Genomic DNA, 18,531 nt, shown 5'->3' with positions numbered 1-18,531 from the left:
GGGCTGAGTACTTATGACCATGTGATATTTCAGGTTTTTTTTTTTATTTATTTGCAAAAATGTCTGCATTTGGTTTTTTTTCAGTCAAGATAGGGTGCAGAGTGAACATTAATGAGAAAAAAATGAAGTTTTTTGCATTTACCAAATGGCTGCAATGAAACAAAGAGTGAAAAATTTAAAAGGGTCTGAATACTTTCCTTACCAACTGCAGATACAAACAATGTGTTAGGGTTTGCGGATCGCCGTGTGTGAGACCACGCCGTCCGGCCGCCGTGTGTGGGACTGTGCCGTCCATCTGCCGTGTGTGGGACTGTGCCGTCCAGCCGCCGTGTGTGGGACGATGCTGTCCGACCGCCATGTGTGGGACCGTGCCATCCAGCCGCCGTGTGTGGGACGATGCTGTCCGACCGCCGTGTGTGGGACCGTGCCATCCAGCCGCCGTGTGTGGGACCATGCCATCCGGCTGCCGTGTGTGGGACCGTGCCGTCCTGCCACCGTGTATGGGACCGTGCCGTCCGACCGCAGTGTGTGGGACCGTGCCGTCCGACCGCAGTGTGTGGGACCGTGCTGTCCGACCGCCATGTGTGGGACCGTGCCGTCTGTCCGCTGCTGTGTGTGGGACTGTGCCATCAGGCCACCGTGTGTGGAACCGTGCAGTCCAGGCACCGTGAGTGGGACGATGCTGTCCGACTGCCATGTGTGGGACCGTGCCGTCCGATTGCCGTGTGTGGGACGATGCTGTCCGACCGCCATGTGTGGGACCGTGCCATCCAACTGCCGTGTGTGGAACCATGCCGTCCGGCTGCCGTGTGTGGGATCGTGCCATCCTGCCACCATGTGTGGAACCATGCAGTCCAGGCACCGTGAGTGGGACGATGCTGTCCGACTGCCATGTGTGGGACCATGCCGTCCGATTGCCGTGTGTGGGACGATGCTGTCCGACCGCCATGTGTGGGACCGTGCCATCCAACTGCCGTGTGTGGAACCGTGCCGTCCGGCTGCCGTGTGTGGGATCGTGCCATCCTGCCACCATGTGTGGAACCATGCAGTCCAGGCACCGTGAGTGGGACGATGCTGTCCGACTGCCATGTGTGGGACCATGCCGTCCGATTGCCGTGTGTGGGACGATGCTGTCCGACCGCCATGTGTGGGACCGTGCCATCCAACTGCCGTGTGTGGAACCGTGCCGTCCGGCTGCCGTGTGTGGGATCGTGCCATCCTGCCACCATGTGTGGAACCATGCAGTCCAGGCACCGTGAGTGGGACGATGCTGTCTGACTGCCATGTGTGGGACCGTGCCATCCGACTGCCGTGTGTGGGACGATGCTGTCCGACCGCCATGTGTGGGACTGTGACGTCCAACTGCCGTGTGTGGGACTGTGCCATCCTGCCACCGTGTGTGGAACCGTGCAGTCCAGGCACCGTGAGTGGGAAGATGCTGTCCGACCACCATGTGTGGAACCATGCAGTCCAGGCACCGTGAGTGGGACGATGCTGTCCGACCGCCATGTGTGGGACCGTGCCGTCCTGCCGCCGTGTGTGGGACCATGCTGTCCAGCCGCCGTGTGTGGGACTGTGCCGTCCTGCCGCCGTGTGTGGGACCGTGCTGTCCGGCTGCCGTGTGTGGGACTGTGCCGTCCTGCCGCCGTGTGTGGGACCGTGCTGTCCAGCCGCTGTGTGTGGGACCGTGCCATTCTGCCGCCGTGTGTGGGACCGTGCTGTCCAGCCGCCGTGTGTGGGACCGTGCTGTCCGGCTGCCATGTGTGGGACTGTGCCGTCCTGCCGCCGTGTGTGGGACCGTGCCGTCCAGCCGCCGTGTGTGGGACCGTGCTGTCCGGCTGCCGTGTGTGGGACTGTGCTGTCCAGCCGCCGTGTGTGGGACCGTGCCGTCCTGCCGCCGTGTGTGGGACCGTGCCGTCCTGCCGCCGTGTGTGGGACCATGCTGTCCAGCCGCCGTGTGTGGGACCGTGCTATCCGGCTGCCGTGTGTGGGACTGTGCTGTCCAGCCGCCGTGTGTGGGACCGTGCTATCCGGCCGCTGTGTGTGGGACCGTGCTGTCCGGCTGCCGTGTGTGGGACTGTGCTGTCCAGCCGCCGTGTGTGGGACCGTGCCGTCCTGCCGCCGTGTGTGGGACCGTGCCGTCCTGCCGCCGTGTGTGGGACCATGCTGTCCAGCCGCCGTGTGTGGGACCGTGCTATCCGGCTGCCGTGTGTGGGACTGTGCTGTCCAGCCGCCGTGTGTGGGACCGTGCCGTCCAGCCGCCGTGTGTGGGACCGTGCTGTCCGGCTGCCGTGTGTGGGACCATGCTGTCCAGCCGCCGTGTGTGGGACCGTGCTGTCCGGCTGCCGTGTGTGGGACTGTGCTGTCCAGCCGCCGTGTGTGGGACCGTGCTGTCCTGCCACCAGTGCCAAGCTGCACGCGTTGCTCATAGTTGCTGTTCCTGGACCTCAGGTAATTGCTCCACTCCGTAAACAAATGTAACTCCACTGCATCCAGCCAGGATTATTGGCCTTTAGAACTTTTTGAGGGGGCGATCGAGTCAAGGAGCTTATGTCAAAGCAAATCATTTTATTATACATGGAAAAGCTTAGAGGGAAAATGGAACTGGAAGTTCAGACGGGGGACAGACGTCCTACAGAAAGGCAGGCTTCAAAGATAGCACAGAATATTAAAATCCCAAAAATATTACCTACTAGTGATGAGCGCACGTGCTGGGATTAGGTGTTATCTGGGCATGCTCGGGTGCTAACCGAGTGTCTTCGGAGAGCTCGAATAATATGATCGAGTCCCACGACTGCAGGTGTCGCAGCTGTTCGACAGGCGCAACACATGCAGGGAATGTCTGTTTATTAGGCAATCCCCACATGTATTGCAGGTGTCGGAACAGCCATGAGACATAAAGGTGCAGGGACTCGAACACGTTTTTCGAGCACGCCGTAGACACCCTATTTTTGTGGGATACAGATTTTTCTCCACTCATTAGTATGGGTGAAATAAATCTACAGCAAAAATGCTGAAAGAATTGACATGCGGCAGATTTGTACCTGCACCAAATCTGCAAGTCACAAAGAAGCAACGTGTGTACGATTCTCTTCACTGGCATCAAGAAACTGAAAAAACGCAGCAAAAATGCAACGTGTGCACAGGCTCTTACATTGTGATACCACAGAACATTATAAGTGACGAATGTCAATGATCAGTAACAGAAGGTTCTGCGCACTACATTGTAGATTAAGGCAAATCATCTATTTTAATCTCCTGTGTGTAGAATGGAGAAAAGGAAATAAAAAGGAAAAAGAAAAAAAAAGAGAAAAATACCTTCACTGTGACGTTATGTACTATTTTTAACATTGCAGTGAGTAGAAGCTTTACAATTATTTTTTTTTGCATGCAAGAAGATGACTGGTAAAACTGATGGTAAAAACCGACGCACGGACCAAACACTGATGACACGTGAAAAAAAACCTACATTTGAATAAAGCTTTAGTCCTGGTAACATAGTCAGTATTTTGTCAATATTTTACATCAGTAATTGTAAGCCAAAACCAGGAGTTGGTGAAAAATACAGAAGTGGTGACTTGTTTCTATTATACTTTTCCACTGATTGTTCCTCACCTGATTTTGGCTTATAAATATTGATGTAAAATACTGACCAAATACTGCTAGTGTAACTAGCTGACAATCATCTTTTCACCAAACTCTTGTTTGTTTTCTACACATCTGCATTTACTTCCTGGCTCAGACCTGCTGATCAACCCTTCATCTGCTGTAAGTAGGTGATGTAAAATACTGACCAAATACTGATAGCGTAACTTTGTGTTCAGTTATTATGTGCTTTGCAATTTGTGTCACCATTCAGTTATCTCAGCTGACAATCATCTCTTCACCAAACTCTTGTTTGTTTCCTACACATCTGCATTTACTTCCTGGCTCAGACCTGCTGATCAACCCTTCATCTGCTGTAAGTAGGTGATGTAGAATACTGACCAAATACTGATAGCGTAACTTTGTGTTCAGTTACTATGTGCTTTGCAATTTGTGTCACCATTCAGTTATCTCAGCTGACAATCATCTCTTCACCAAACTCTTGTTTGTTTCCTACACATCTGCATTTACTTCCTGGCTCAGACCTGCTGATCAACCTTTCATCTGCTGTAAGTAGGTGATGTAAAATACTGACCAAATACTGAATGTGTGAACGTGGCCTTACTTGGTCTTCTATGGAGGCAGTTATCACCTCCACTATCTATCTATCTATCTATCTATCATCTATCATTTCACCTGAAACCATGGCCTCATACTTCATGAAAAAAATTAAAACGTTTTTGGTGCATATATCAATCTAATATGTCCAGAGACTGTTCTCATGCTCAGTAACCTACCATCTGTTCTTTTTAAGAGGTAAGATCTCCATCAGTATTCTTCCAGCACTTTAGGTTCTGGAACATCCTTTCCTTCTCTTCCCAGCATGCATTGTTCCTGCCATTGTCCAATAGAATCTCTGTCCAATGATTAACACATGACTTTTGTCTTTAATTCATTTCAAGGGGCAGGATAACGGATTCGTAAGGGATAATCAGCTGCATTAGTACATGGTGGTTGCTTTATTTCTATAACATGTAGAAGTGATATTTTCCCAATAAAATTTCTAAAAGTTTCTACTTCTCCCCCCACCCTAAATTAAAAATAAAAAAAAATCCACGTTTGATCTAATGGCTTTACACCACCGTCCTCCCTCACCCAAAATATTTAAACAACACATAACCCCCCCAAAAAAAACAATGGACAAGACACAAAGGGATAGAATAATTATCCATTATGAGCTTTTATTTAAAAAGCATTTTTGTACAGCAAATTTTTGCAAAAAAAAAAAAAAAAAAGCCCCCAAAAAACGATTGTGAATTCTACAAAACGTATTCGAATATTATTCTTTTTTCTTTTACACGTTTTTTTTTTCTTTCCTTTACAATATGAAACATTACAAAAATACTGACGATTTCTTTCATTTTACACAATTGCCACTAGTTATTGCTTTCATTTAATAGTGAAATTACTACCACAGATCTAAAAAATATTTTAGTTGACCATACGAAAAAAAAAAAAAAAAAAAGAAAAACCATTTGCTTCTTTTTCTTTTTTCTTCAAGCAGCAAAATAACAACACAGGTCGAGACACCGTTTATTATCATAGTGGATATATCTAAAAATTATTTAGTTTTTTGTTGTGTTTTTTTTTTTTCTTTTTCAAAAATAATATTTTACATAGTTAATTTTTTACTGTTTTATACATTATTTATATAATATATAATATAAAAAAAAAAATAAAATCAGCTTGCTTGGCTATTGTTGAAATGATAGGACGGAATTTTTTTTTTTTTTTTTTGATTTTGTAGTTAATATTGCGATTGATTCAAGAAGATTTGTATAGTCCCTTTTAAAGGTGTAAAAGTTACAAAGTGAATGATATATATGTCTTTGAGTCCGTACTTTCGATGGTTCGGAGCGCTTCATGTCGCGTGGTTTTTGACTCTTTGTGTGAAATGTCATGACTCTACGGATGAACGTCAACGAGACTGGACAGACTACAATGGATTCGGTTTTCATACCGTCCAGCGGTACCCATCTAAAACTGACGCGTGTCATCTGCATTGGGTATCAAACCCAAAGTCTATAGTGCTTAAAAAGTCTCAAGCAAGACAGGCCACTAATGGTTTTCCACCTTCGAAGAGTCTCTGACCAAGAAACCTGTTGGGTTTGAGTTTGTTTTTGGGTTTCGCTCTAGAAAGATATAGGAAGAGGGTCAACTTTGATGTTCTCGGTGGGAATCCCAAGACTCGGGCTTGGCTGGGTCATTGATACATTTTATATTTATATATATATTTATCTTTACAAATTTGCGTCACTCAAGAACGGAGGCACCATCCCCAACCACGAGTCCCGGATGGTCTCCTTACTACACGAGTGCTATTTTTGTTTTTTTTCTAGAGATCTATATAGTGCTATCGTTAATTATCAGCTTTACTACGAGCCGAGAATATCTATAGTTAAAAGACGACTCCCTTTTGTTAAAAAAAAAAAGTTTAGAGTTCATAAATTTATGAACAATAGGTTGTTCATTAAAACATGAACAGATAAAAGACCAATTGTACATCTGGAATTCCAACTCGGCGTTTTTCGTCATCTCTTGACTCTCCATTAGACTGAACTTTCCCCCATGTGTATAAAGGCCTCATAGCAGACATTTTTTTTTTTCCATTTTCGAGTCTCCGTTTGTTTGGGTCAAAGAGTCTTTCTCTACATTCTACTGTCTGATGAGATCGGAAAGCAGCAGGTCAATGAATTCACTGTCAGAAGTTCTTCTGCAATCGGATGACGGTGGTTTTTATACAATATTTCGGTCAATTATATCCACAGGTGACAGAGAATCTTTCTTCACAGGAGGAGGGGTGATCGAGGTTTTCTTCGGTGTTTTGAAGAGGTCCGATACGAAAAATACCTGCAAAAAAAGAACAGAAGGTTAATCAATTTGTCTATGACTAATTTTTTATTTATGTATTTATTTATTAACAATAATACAATATTTATATTAACAATATTTAGTTTATTTCTAGATAACTCATTTGTGAAAATGTTTTGTATCACTGTTAATAAATATTTTAACAACAATTAAGTTATTTTATTTAATATTTATGACTCAATTTTTAACATTGTTGAGTCATTGTTAAATATTTTTATCAACATTTAATTTAATATGTATTTTCTATATTTAAAATCAATGACTTTTTTGAACATTTTTGTATTGCTAACAATAAATATTTATATTAACAATATTTCATTTCTAATTGATTTTTGCATTTAATATTTATGACTCATTTTGAACATTGTTGTATCATTGTTAATAAATATATTATCAAATTTATTTTTTATAATTTTTTTATTTACGTTAATATTGATGATTTTTGATCATTTTTTTGTATCATTGTTCATAAATAATTATTTATATTGACAATATTTTAATTGTGATTTTTTTTTATTTATATTTTAATTTATAATTTATGACTCATTTTTGAACATTTCTTTTGTATCATTGTTAATAAATATTTATGTTAACAATAATTAAAGTTTCTTTTAATTAGTTATTTAATATTTCATTTTAAATGTAATATTTATGTCTAATTTAGAACTTTTTTTTATCATTGGTAATAAATACATATTTATATTTACAATATTTAATGTAGCATTTCATATTTCATTCTTTATCTTTAAAAATTGTTTCATATTTATGACTAATTTTGTTTAACTTTTTTGTATCATTGTTAATAAATATTTCTATTGACAATATTTAAGTTCATTAAGTTAATTTCATTTTTGGCTATTATTTTTTATTTAATATTTAATTTTACATTTAATAGCGATGACTCTTCTTTGTATCATTGTTAGTAAATACATATTTATATTTACATTATTTATTTATTTTTTGTACTAATTTTGTTATTTAATATTTTATTTTTCATTTTATACTTATGACTCATTTTTGTATCATTGTTTAATAAATAAATATTTATATTTACAATATGTAATTTAATTTTTAATAAATATTGCACAAAAATAAAATCTGCGGGAACGTCTCCAGGCCTCCAGGATTTATAGATAGGTCTGCCACCACTTCATTGGCTTCTTTACTAATGGTAAAGTCTACTTTTATTGCTGTGTAATATTCCTTCCACATCCCATTCCTGGAATAATGTCGCACACTATAACTCCACAAGCCTCTTCCCGCTGACATCTAGGTCAAAACCAATGCAAGGAAGAGATATTTGACCACGATTTCCTGAATACCCAATTGCGGAAGCCGCCTGCAGGATGTGAAATAGACGACATTTAACATATCAGGGCAGGGACATAGTCCCGACGGGTGGGTGTGCAGGGAAATCACCGGCCAGGTCCACCTAACTTCCTACAGTGCGAAGTGTCAGCTGGGGACAACACACAATACAGGCGGAAAAATGTGTAGGATAAGAAGTAAGAACCCCCCCTCCGGGGTCATCTGTGACTGCCGCTTTACTGCTCAGCGTCACATTTTTTATTGGTGCACAGTTTATTTTTCCTGCATGTAATTAGAGGTCCTACTGGACATCTGCGCATTGAATGATCAAACCTGACCCATATCTATGGCCAGATTGTGAAACAACCCCCCTGGGTTCTAATAAGGGGTCAAAATATTTGCCATCACAAGAGTAGAGCAACAATCCTGTGTTAGAGCTCTAGTAAAGCTTCTGTATTAGGGTCATGGAGGACCAAGTTGCATCCACGTATCAGACTACGTATTCAAAGACAATGAGATCCTTCAATGGCTGGACCAGTGAGAACCGATGGTGATCACCACTGAAGCACATACTATTATTATTATTATTGAAGAGCCTTTGGTTCGATCTCAAGCCATGGCGACTTAATGGATGAACGATCTGTAGGAAGATCAATCTTGTGCAAGCCTGGATAGGTCCACCAGGGTTTTCTCCCTTGATAGGTATCAAGCCATCGGGTTGTTGGTCTTCCGCTTCGCCTTGTTCTTTCTATTCTTCCGACCATATCCTTCTCCAGTGATTCCTCTCATCGTACAATGTGTCCAAAGTAGACAACTCATAGCTTGATGATCCTTGTGTCCAAAGTAGACAACTCATAGCTTGACGATTCTTGTGTCCAAAGTAGACAACTCATAGCTTGATGATCCTTGTGTCCAAAGTAGACAACTCATAGCTTGACGATCCTTGCTCAGAGTGACATGTCTGGCTTGATTTGTTCCAAGATTGATTTGTTTGTTCTTCTTGCCATCCATGGTATTGATAATATCCTTCTCCAGAACCTCATTTCGAAGGCATCGATTCTTCTTCTGTCTGCACATATAGTGGTCCGAAACTGGTGATAAACTATAGATAGATCTTAGGCCAAACAGCTATTTCTCCTGACCTCTTCATAAATACACACACTCAATTCACGCTCAATTCGGCAGAGCGTGCATGTGTTTTCAAAAGGGAGTAAGCTGTTGCCATATCCAGATGAGCTCGGACATACTGAAATCCAACTGCCTGGTCTTTTATTTCCCTCATATTTGCCATTAAAGTGGAAGGAAAAGACACCACCATACATATTCGATAGTTGGCCAGTTCTTCTGAAATTGGAAACATTGGTCAACATTTTATATATATGTCACTATTATTATGGCCATTTGAAGCAATGATCACCAGCGAGTCCATATCTTATTGGTGAGCCTTTCCCACCACAGAGTAACCACTTCATACATGGTACAAGATCTCACATAGCCTTAAGTCAAGACCTTACAGGAGTGAAGCCTAAGAGTTTTCCACAAGGGGTGTGGGCCACCTTTGGACAGAAATTAGGTTGACCATGATGGATTGATAGATGGATGGTTGGTTACATGGATGGATAAGAAGAATGGAATGTTTTGTTTTCCTTACCAAGCAGAGGGACAGCAAAAATAAACATAAAAGTTGGGGTTGGTGACCTTCAAAATCAGGACCCTCGCTTTTAACTACGATTTCCACCATGTCATCTGTTGTAGGTGACAGCTGATAATTTGCTACAAATGCTAAATCAACCTTTAAAAATACCTTTTCAGGTTCTCCAGGTATTCTGGAGTGACGGGATGGGAATTGTTAACCTACTAGTACTCTGCGCTTTGTCTTTTTCTTTTTTTTTTACGGCAGCTGTCGACCATTTCCCAATGGCTGGAGGTTATATAAACAACTGGCAGGGCTCATGAAATACAACCTCTCCAGGCTGCCGAGTTCTCCTCTCTGGGTCACACAATGAAGGGCGGCGAATACAGAGGGGAGAGAGAAAAAATAAAGGTGGAGGAAGCTTTTTGTACTGGGTTTGGTCCACTTCCTGAAAAGTGATGTTCTCCACCCAAAAAATAAACTCCCCTGGTCTACTCGGGGAGAGGAATGTGCATTCATTCCGGGCTGATGTGTCAAGTTGTACATTTTTTTGGTAAATGTAGTGGAAATCAAACACATCTCTGGAAACATTGTAGACACCGGCTGCCAGGGTGAAATAAATTTGTGCTGACTTTGGAATTTTGGAGAATTACCTGGAACCAGATGTTACGAGAAACAAAAAATCAGCGTAAAAACTTGTCGTCTTCTGCTCCAGCCATTTCTGGGGGACAGTTAATAGGACTTCATAGAATTTATACTAGACTTTTTTTTCGGTGGGGTGGAGGTTACTTTTGTGATGTGACTCATGTGAGGACATGACAATGAGCCTCTGTAATGCTGGGGAGATGCTGTCATTTTAACCATATGGGATATGATAAAGGTCAGCGTGTGCTCACATCCTGCCAATGAGCATGACCATGACAGCGTACATTTCCTATAGAATTCTGATGATTCCATGGCAGCATGAAGCGCCGGCGGTGAAGCTTCCTCACGCCACCATTAGCCATAATCAGGAAAGATTCAGCTCTACGTCCGGGAGGAATGACCTTAGTCTGTGCCGGGAGCTTTGTGTGAGATCCGCATCTGCCCTGACATTTGTGCCACAGTGATGAGCCTGTACAGAGGGCGGCGGTGGTGGCAGTGGCGGCGTCAGTGAGCACAATGAGTGCTCAGTCCAACAAAGATCCAAAATGTGTCAATTATTTTATTTTTTTCAAGGTTCTTATCCAAAATTGCTTACTGATCCGACATGCAACTTTCTTTTATAACATGGAGCATTTTTGTTTTTTTGCATTTTGCCCCATTTTCAGCAACATGGAAGCACAAATCCCGCAAGTACACACAATGTAAGAGCTTTGTGCAGAGACAGACAATAGTCTACGACCCCTCGTGTGAGACCAGCTGTTTCCTACGTGGCCGTCATACGTCAGTCTATAAAAACTGCTTTGTCCCTACACATTTTACAAGACTTGGACAGATCAGCACCGAGACTGGAAAAGAAACAGGCGACGACATTTGTAGACATCACCGATACTTGGAAGTAGACAACAATGGCGAGAAACCATAGGAACTTATTGCAGTGGGAGCGATCGTGGGACTCAGTGGTCATGACCAAGCAATAGGGCTTAAAGGAGCCATTCCCTTTAAGGGTACTAAAATACTAATGACCTACTGTCCTGGTTGTAGCTCCCCCATCGGTCCAAAGGTCATCAATATCGTAGTCCTGTATAATCCCTTTAGTGCTTGGCCAATATGGCACCTTTGGGTGCACAACAAGTCCTGGGCTCCTTGGGGGGCAAGGAGTCATATAATAGGTATAAAGCCATCATAACGTCTGTATAACCAGTCATAGGAGGCTATAAAAAGTTCCATGGTGGAAAAAGATCCCATGACTCGAAACTTGGGATCAGACTTGAGTGAGGTTTATGGTGCATGAACAGTCCAGCCACTAAAGAAAATCTCCATATAATCCAAGCCTAACCTTGTCGGATTGGGCATCTCTAGCAGTAAAGTGATAATTTCCAACCATTAGAAACTTCTCAAAAGTTTTCCAACTTATAAGTTTCATGGTTTTAGACCTACAAGAGAGAAAATTGCTGCCGGTTCTGTAATCTCAAAGCATTTTTGCCGTGTTTCCCTTCAATTCACCCCAAAGCCTCCTTCTGAGATAAAACTGTAGACGAAATGTGATTACATGACCATTTTTCCACTCTGCTCCTAAATTAAGTGGTAACACATGCTTCGCCGGTCATAAAAAATAAAAAAAAGAGAAGAGGACGCTGCTTTTTGTGTAAACGGTTTGAGAACAAGCAATGTGGCTTCAAGCCTCAATCATGGTCAAGAGATGGCCACAAGTCTACAATCAGGAGGGTTTCGTTACTTGTCTGCTGGCAGATGTTCCCGGGGACGGCCGGCTCAGGAGCAGACACTTGTACTGAGAAATTCCCACACTTATCCAGGCCATAGACACAAGATTTTTGTTAGTGGGGCCGCCATATTTCACAGGATCAGCCAATCGTCCAAGGCTCGGACTTGGAGAATTCCACCGTTATATTGATCTTGAGCCCAACATTCTGACTGATGGTTTAATTCCCGGCTTGGACTTTCCACCATGTAGGATACTTACTATGCAATAAGCCACCAAAGCTCCCTGCACAAAACCAGCCAGAACGTCGGAGGGATGATGCTTGTGGTCCGAGACTCGAGAAAGTCCTGTGTAGAAGGCCATCATAAGAAGGGTGAACTGCAGCAGGGGACGTAGGAGGCGAGCACCTCTCCATGTAAATCTTGACTGAAGGTAAAACTGGAAAAGAATAAAACAATCATTAATAATTGTAGCCAAATAATTATAGGGATTTCCATAAATCTTACGGGTACATTCTAACGTGGCCACCAGGGGCGCTGTTCTCTTGCTACCCGACTCCATCGGATCCGAACTTGACACAATCAAAAACTTTTTTTAAATTATTGTTTTAGAATGTAAAAATTTCATTTTTTTTAAAAATAAAAATAATTATTTCTTAGGCTAGGTTCCCATTGCGTTAATGGGATAGCGCTAACGGACAGCGTTGCACGGCGAAATTAACGCCGTGCACCGCGTCCGTTAGCGCTCCCATTGCCGGCAATGTTAGAGCGCATTGCTAGCACGTGTCATTTTCGCTAGCGATGTGCCGGTCTTTTGTAGCGCGCCTCGGACGCTGCTTGCAGCCAGAGGTCCGTTCCCCGCTCTCGCAGATCGGGGATCTGCGAGAGCGGGGACGTTAACGCGACCCCTGAACGCGGCCCCGAAAAAGACACTGCGTTAGCGCAATCCGCTAGCGCTCGCGCTAAAAGGATTGCACTAACGCAATCTGAACCTAGCCTTACACTTCAGATCTAATCGTTCTTCACCTTCTACTAAATCTTTATTCCTTCCTTCAGCTCCCACAGTAGCCAAGCTCCTAATTTAGCTAAATATACATTTACTGGCAAAACACTGAGATTAGCGGCAGCCAAAGAGGCCAAAGTCAAGTCAAGGTCGAAGATCAGTCACTATGGAGGATGCTAGCGGCTTGTAAATGTCTAGGCCAAGGAAACTACTGTGCAACGTAAACTCCAAGGTTGAGGTATGGTTATTTCTGACTTATCCCTCGCTAGGCTAAATACATTTATCTTTCCAAGAAATAAAAAAAAATATATATAAAAAAAATTGCCATTTTAAGTGGAAAAAAAAAAAGAAAATAAAAAGTTTCCAAAATTTAATTCCTCTAATATATATATATATATATATATATATATATATATATATATATATATATATATGTAATAATATGCAAATTGGAGGGTTTTATTATTTGTTCTGAAGCTCAGCAGAAATTAATTTTTACATTTCTGAAAATTTGGATGAACAAAAAATGGAAATTTTCAAGGAACGAGGGGGGGATTTTTTAAAAATTCCAAAATTTCAATGGGTATTCTCCAACAAACAATTCATTCCACAGCAATAGGTGATGGTATTTCATGTTGGCCATTGTGGGAAAGGGACTTTGGATCCAAGACTTGGACTCTCAGCAGTTCACATTCTCAACCTTCGCTACATTCATTGTCTACGGGACTGGCAGAGAAAGTTGAGTATGAGTCAGGCCCACCGGAGGATTCTCCTGTTCTCCTGAGGGCCAGTCCAAGCCTGAGTACGGCGCTCCTCTATTTCCGACACTCCCACAGACAATGAATGAAGAAGACGTCATTCGTGAGAACCTCCGCTCCGTTCAAGAGAGGGTTCTACAGACCCGCGTCCCCAAGTTCCAGAGCCCGATCTTGGGCAGTCGGACCAGTGATCAGCAATTTATTCCTTATCATATCGATAGGGGGGGACTTTGTTTTATTTGGAGGGGGGGAATAACTTTTTACATTTTAAAAAAAATAATGAGTCTTTTCAATCAAAGTAACAGAAGCAGTAGTGGACCCCTCAAAGAGGCCATGAAATGCGTGTATACATTGAATCTATATATACATGTGTTAGGAGAGATTCATTGTTGCCATTTCCCCTTGGACTCGGGCCCAGTCCACTTGTCCGATTTCTGTGGGAACCGACGAAACTAAGGAGAAGAGACGCAGGGAGGTTGGACACTTTTGTTCCTCGAGTCCAAAACTATTGGACAGGACCATGTTAGGATGAGTATAACAGGAGGCGGAAAAGACCCCTTGATGGACCCCTCCCTTCCTATAGGAAGGAAACCGAGGGGACGGCCTGGACGCTGCGGCTGGAGGTGACTTCCTACAATTAGCAGGACACATAGGACTAGAGATCCAGCACTGAAGATCAAAAAGAGCAAAAACTTCAGAAATGTGATACATTTCTGGGCGACACAGAAGTAGCCACAAGTGTTGTCCCCCAGCTTTACTATGGCCCTGACTGGCAGCGGCGTCACAGTGTGGCGGTGCATGTTGGCCGTGTGGCGGTGCATGTTGGCCGTGTGGCGGTGCATGTTGGCCGGGTGGCGGTGCATGTTGGCAGGGTGGCGGTGCATGTTGGCCGTGTGGTGGTGCATGTTGGCCGTGTGGCGGTGCATGTTGGCCGTGTGGTGGTGCATGTTGGCCGTGTGGCGGTGCATGTTGGCCGTGTGGTGGTGCATGTTGGCCGTGTGGCGGTGCATGTTGGCCGTGTGGCGGTGCATGTTGGCCGTGTGGCGGTGCATGTTGGCCGGGTGGCGGTGCATGTTGGCCGGGTGGCGGTGCATGTTGGCCGGGTGGCGGTGCATGTTGGCCGTGGTTATCAGGGGTCTCTCATTCTGCTACATTCGCAGGTTTCTTGCTTCCTGCATCCGTTTCCATTCACTCCTGTTCCTTCTTAACCCTAAATTTCCGATTCTTCCCGCAAGCTCTGCAGCTTTTCCCTGCTGCCCTCAGACAGATGACTGGTCTTGTTGGTCTTTCGATGACATCAGATTCGCTGCCCTTTGACACAGGAACTGATGTTTCCTTTGTTACTGACTTACTCAGCTCTGTGGTCATTACAAATAGTCTATAAAAATCCACAGTAAAGGTCAGTGAGCAGGAAAATGTCAGAAACTTGATGAAGCATGGGTCTAATGTTTTTCTTTACTGTATTTAGCATAAGTTTTATAATGTTTGGTATGGGAAGAATTTAAAATGGATCCATCATTTTCCATAAATATGTAACTTTTTTTACCTGATGCAAATGCCGCTGTTCTCCTGAATCCGACGATGTTTTTCCTTTGTTCCTGCTCCTCTCTGTTCCTGAGATATGACCCCATCTTCCCTGTATATAAATCCACTCATTTTTTTACAAGGTGGGCGTGGCCTCCAGTTCTTCTCTGTGGGCGTCTCCTTGAGAGCCACACCCCCTTTGCTCACAAGACTACATTTAAATACAGGAAAGAGGAGGCCGTATCTCAGGAACGGAGAAGCGCAGGAACAAAAGAAAAACAACGCCGGATTCAGGAAAACAGCGGCATTTACACCAGGTTAAAAAAAAATACATATCATTGAAAAGTGACAGGTCCTTTTAAAATCTTTGTAATAAGGAATATTAAGAGTTGAAAGTCCAAATGATATTGCCATTGGAATGCTGGGGCTTGTAGTCACCCTTTAAATGCTTTTGAGTAAGGATCCAATGATTGAATAAAACGAAAAATCATATCGGATCGACAGAGACCGAGTTAGTTGAATGCACAGACATAATGGCAGCTGTCAACCTTGAAGAGTATTCCAACTTTTTTCCAGTTCAGTAGAACTTTCCCCCATACTGATCAGTCTGATTAATGCTGGACAACGTTCTCTAAGTCAATGAGTAATCGATACGTCCTGACCAAATGCCCTTGCATAATATTAGACACCAACCCCCCACTATTATTACCCCTGGTCATGGCTCTGATAGGCATTATACATCCGTACTCCTCATTTTCTAGCACTCACTGGATAGCGTGTCAGTCTACACTGCGCTCTAGTCATTCTATTCACTGTGAAGCAGCAATGCTTGCTGGGAGTTGTAGTTTCCCAACAAATGAAGAGTCACAGTCTATAAGCCATAGCCCGGAGGCACAAGTAACTATATTTGGCTCGCAGACGCACCCCCCACGGCTCGGATGTTTATATTAGAGCGGGTGAAGTTCCCATTCTTTGGTAATGGAGGAGTTTCAGCTTTCAGAGCAAATACTAACGTGATAATGAAATGTTAGTGATCCCGAGTACTGTACACACAGCCACCGGTCTTGACCCCTGCAATCACCTTCATGGGGCAATCGGTGGTCCCTAGGACTGCGGCCGCAGCAGAGATCAGACTCCCTCAATCCCTATTATCAGCTCTATCACAGGGAAACACAATGGGCAGATAGGGATCACAGGTAATCCGATCTCCCACCTGGGATGTAATCAGTGCTGGTGATCCTGCGGATTGTCTCACAATGGCTCCAGGTGACCACTCACCCCTGACACAATGATCTGACATCTGCCCACTCTCCTAAATAGCAATGCTGCCTAGCTACATGACCATTGACTACATGACTATTGCTTTGTCCCTCCACCATGCTTTACACTGCAGCTCTGCCTAGTCACCTTGGCTGGCACAAACTCACCGAGACCCATAGACCAAACATCTGACACATCAACTGCTATTAAATAAGCGTCTGCAGTCTTTCACCTTGCTTTACACTGCAGCACTGATCTCACAATTGTACAGGATCACAAGCTTCTCAGTGTAATAATCATTGGTCAGAAAATGTCATATAATGTGTCTATAAATCCGCTGTTATTTAGTCCGATCAGTGATCTTCAAGGGGAAATGAAATGCGCGGCAAACAATAACTCTGCTCGGGAATTATTAACCTCTTATCTGACTTTGTCCTATTACTTATCTGCGGACTTTGCAGCATGGGAAGCACCTGGTGTTTTAATCATTTCTGCTACATAATCGATCCGGATGGATCAATAATAAAATAAGAAAGATGTTATTGTTTGTCACCGAGACTAAATATAAGCGAATGTTATCTGCGGGACGACAGATCTGGAAATGAACTTTGACAGTGGCTACAATGTAACAAACCTGCCATTATGTACAATGGCCGCACTGGCTACAATACATAGGAGGATCGATACGATCTTAAAGGAAACCGGTCCTAAATCTAACCCTAATAATAGGGAACAAGAGGTTCTTACTAATTGCCCCTTTAAGTGCCAGTCAGGGCTGGAAGCAGCCATTCAGCAGAGCCGAGCTGGGTCGTGCCGGCAGAGGTCAGTTTTTTGGGAACTTTAACTGGCTCATCTGCAGAAGAGGAGTTGACACTGGTGAAACATATCTTCTAAGCGGCGAAGTACATTTCTACTTTGGGGAGGTATTTTTCTTACTTACATACATGCATTTGGGATTAAAAATCATTTTTTACAATTATGTTTCATTAAAAAAAAAATGTCACCATTTGCCTTCCACAGGCTTTGTGTTGCGCTGTCTATTGCAGGCTGCAGAATGAGTCAACTGAGAGACCGTCAGTGAGCTTGTTCTGATGGGCGAATTGGTGACTCTCTTATCTGTCTTTTTCTGAGCTCCGCTCAGCTCATTTATGAAGACAGACCACATCAAAGTTGAATAAGTTGAAAAACTAAGAGTCTTTAAAAAAACTACATTTTTTTTTATGGGTGCGTGTGAAACATCGTACTGCACTCTGATGTCACCTGAGTGCAGTGAGATTCCCGCGGACGCCGTCAATGGAGAAATTACTTTTTCTGTCTCCTCCGCAGCTGTGATAGGATTCTCTGATGTGAGATAATCAGAGAGGAGGGTCATTAGTATACGGCAGCCGATGCCGTACGCTGCCTCCGGCCGTAATCTGTTTGTCTCAGGTGAACGCCTCATGGGTCACTTTCTGTTCAGTGTAATAAGGAAGTCGCTTTAACTAATTTACTTCCGAGTAAACCACAAAACAAATCTTATCTCCCAGTGTCCAAAGAGCTGAAAAATATGCCAGGCCCTGCAACGTAAACCCACATTTCTGTCCCGGTCCTGCTGCCAAGTGCGATGATGTAATATCTGGCCGGACAGGTTCTGCCATGGCTAATTTTCTGAAAGGAAAAATATGAAAGTTTGCCAAGATCGCACGATACTTGCCAAACTGCACTGATTGCCTGCAACCACTCAGGAGGCATTTTGGGAAAGAAAGATTATAGTTTATACTCCATTCACATCTCATAATTCTAACGCATTGTATTGTGGGAGGTCCTATGACAGCGACACAATAAGGCTGCGGCTGCAGACCTTTTGTAGCTCTTTGGATTCATTTTGAACTGGATCTGTCACCAGATTTGACAATACAAGACTGATTGGCAACTCAGTATCCCTCCTCCCTGCTGCTGAATCTCTGACCACCTAGCCTTACTGACTGCTCCTCAGTGTCCCTCCTCCCTGCTGCTGAATCTCTGACCACCTAACCTTACTGACTGCTCCTCAGTGTCCCTCCTCCCTGCTGCTGAAACTCTGACCACCTAGCCTTACTGACTGCTCCTCAGTGTCCCTCCTCCCTGCTGCTGAATCTCTGACCACCTAGCCTTATTGACTGCTCCTCAGTGTCCCTCCTCCCTGC

The 18,531-nt window shown here is 43.7% G+C and overlaps 1 protein-coding gene across 2 annotated transcripts in view; it reads right to left on the bottom strand.

The window, feature by feature from the left end:
- Positions 1-5,596: 5,596 nt before the first annotated feature.
- The window catches only part of PLPP3 (phospholipid phosphatase 3), a 69,659-nt gene continuing 56,724 nt past the window's right edge, over positions 5,597-18,531 (bottom strand). For both annotated transcript variants that reach the window (XM_077276056.1, XM_077276055.1), the window contains exons 5-6: positions 12,084-12,260; positions 5,597-6,495 (exon numbers count right to left, since the gene is read on the bottom strand). In XM_077276056.1, the coding sequence (XP_077132171.1) occupies positions 6,382-6,495; positions 12,084-12,260 (291 nt within the window). In that variant the 3' untranslated portion in view covers positions 5,597-6,381. The remainder of the gene's footprint in view (positions 6,496-12,083; positions 12,261-18,531) is intronic.

The sequence above is a fragment of the Ranitomeya variabilis genome, chromosome 8, assembly GCF_051348905.1.
Source record: "Ranitomeya variabilis isolate aRanVar5 chromosome 8, aRanVar5.hap1, whole genome shotgun sequence".
Classification (NCBI taxonomy): domain Eukaryota; kingdom Metazoa; phylum Chordata; class Amphibia; order Anura; family Dendrobatidae; genus Ranitomeya; species Ranitomeya variabilis.
Note: the sequence above shows the minus strand (reverse complement) of the source record. Positions and strands in the feature narration are given on the sequence as shown.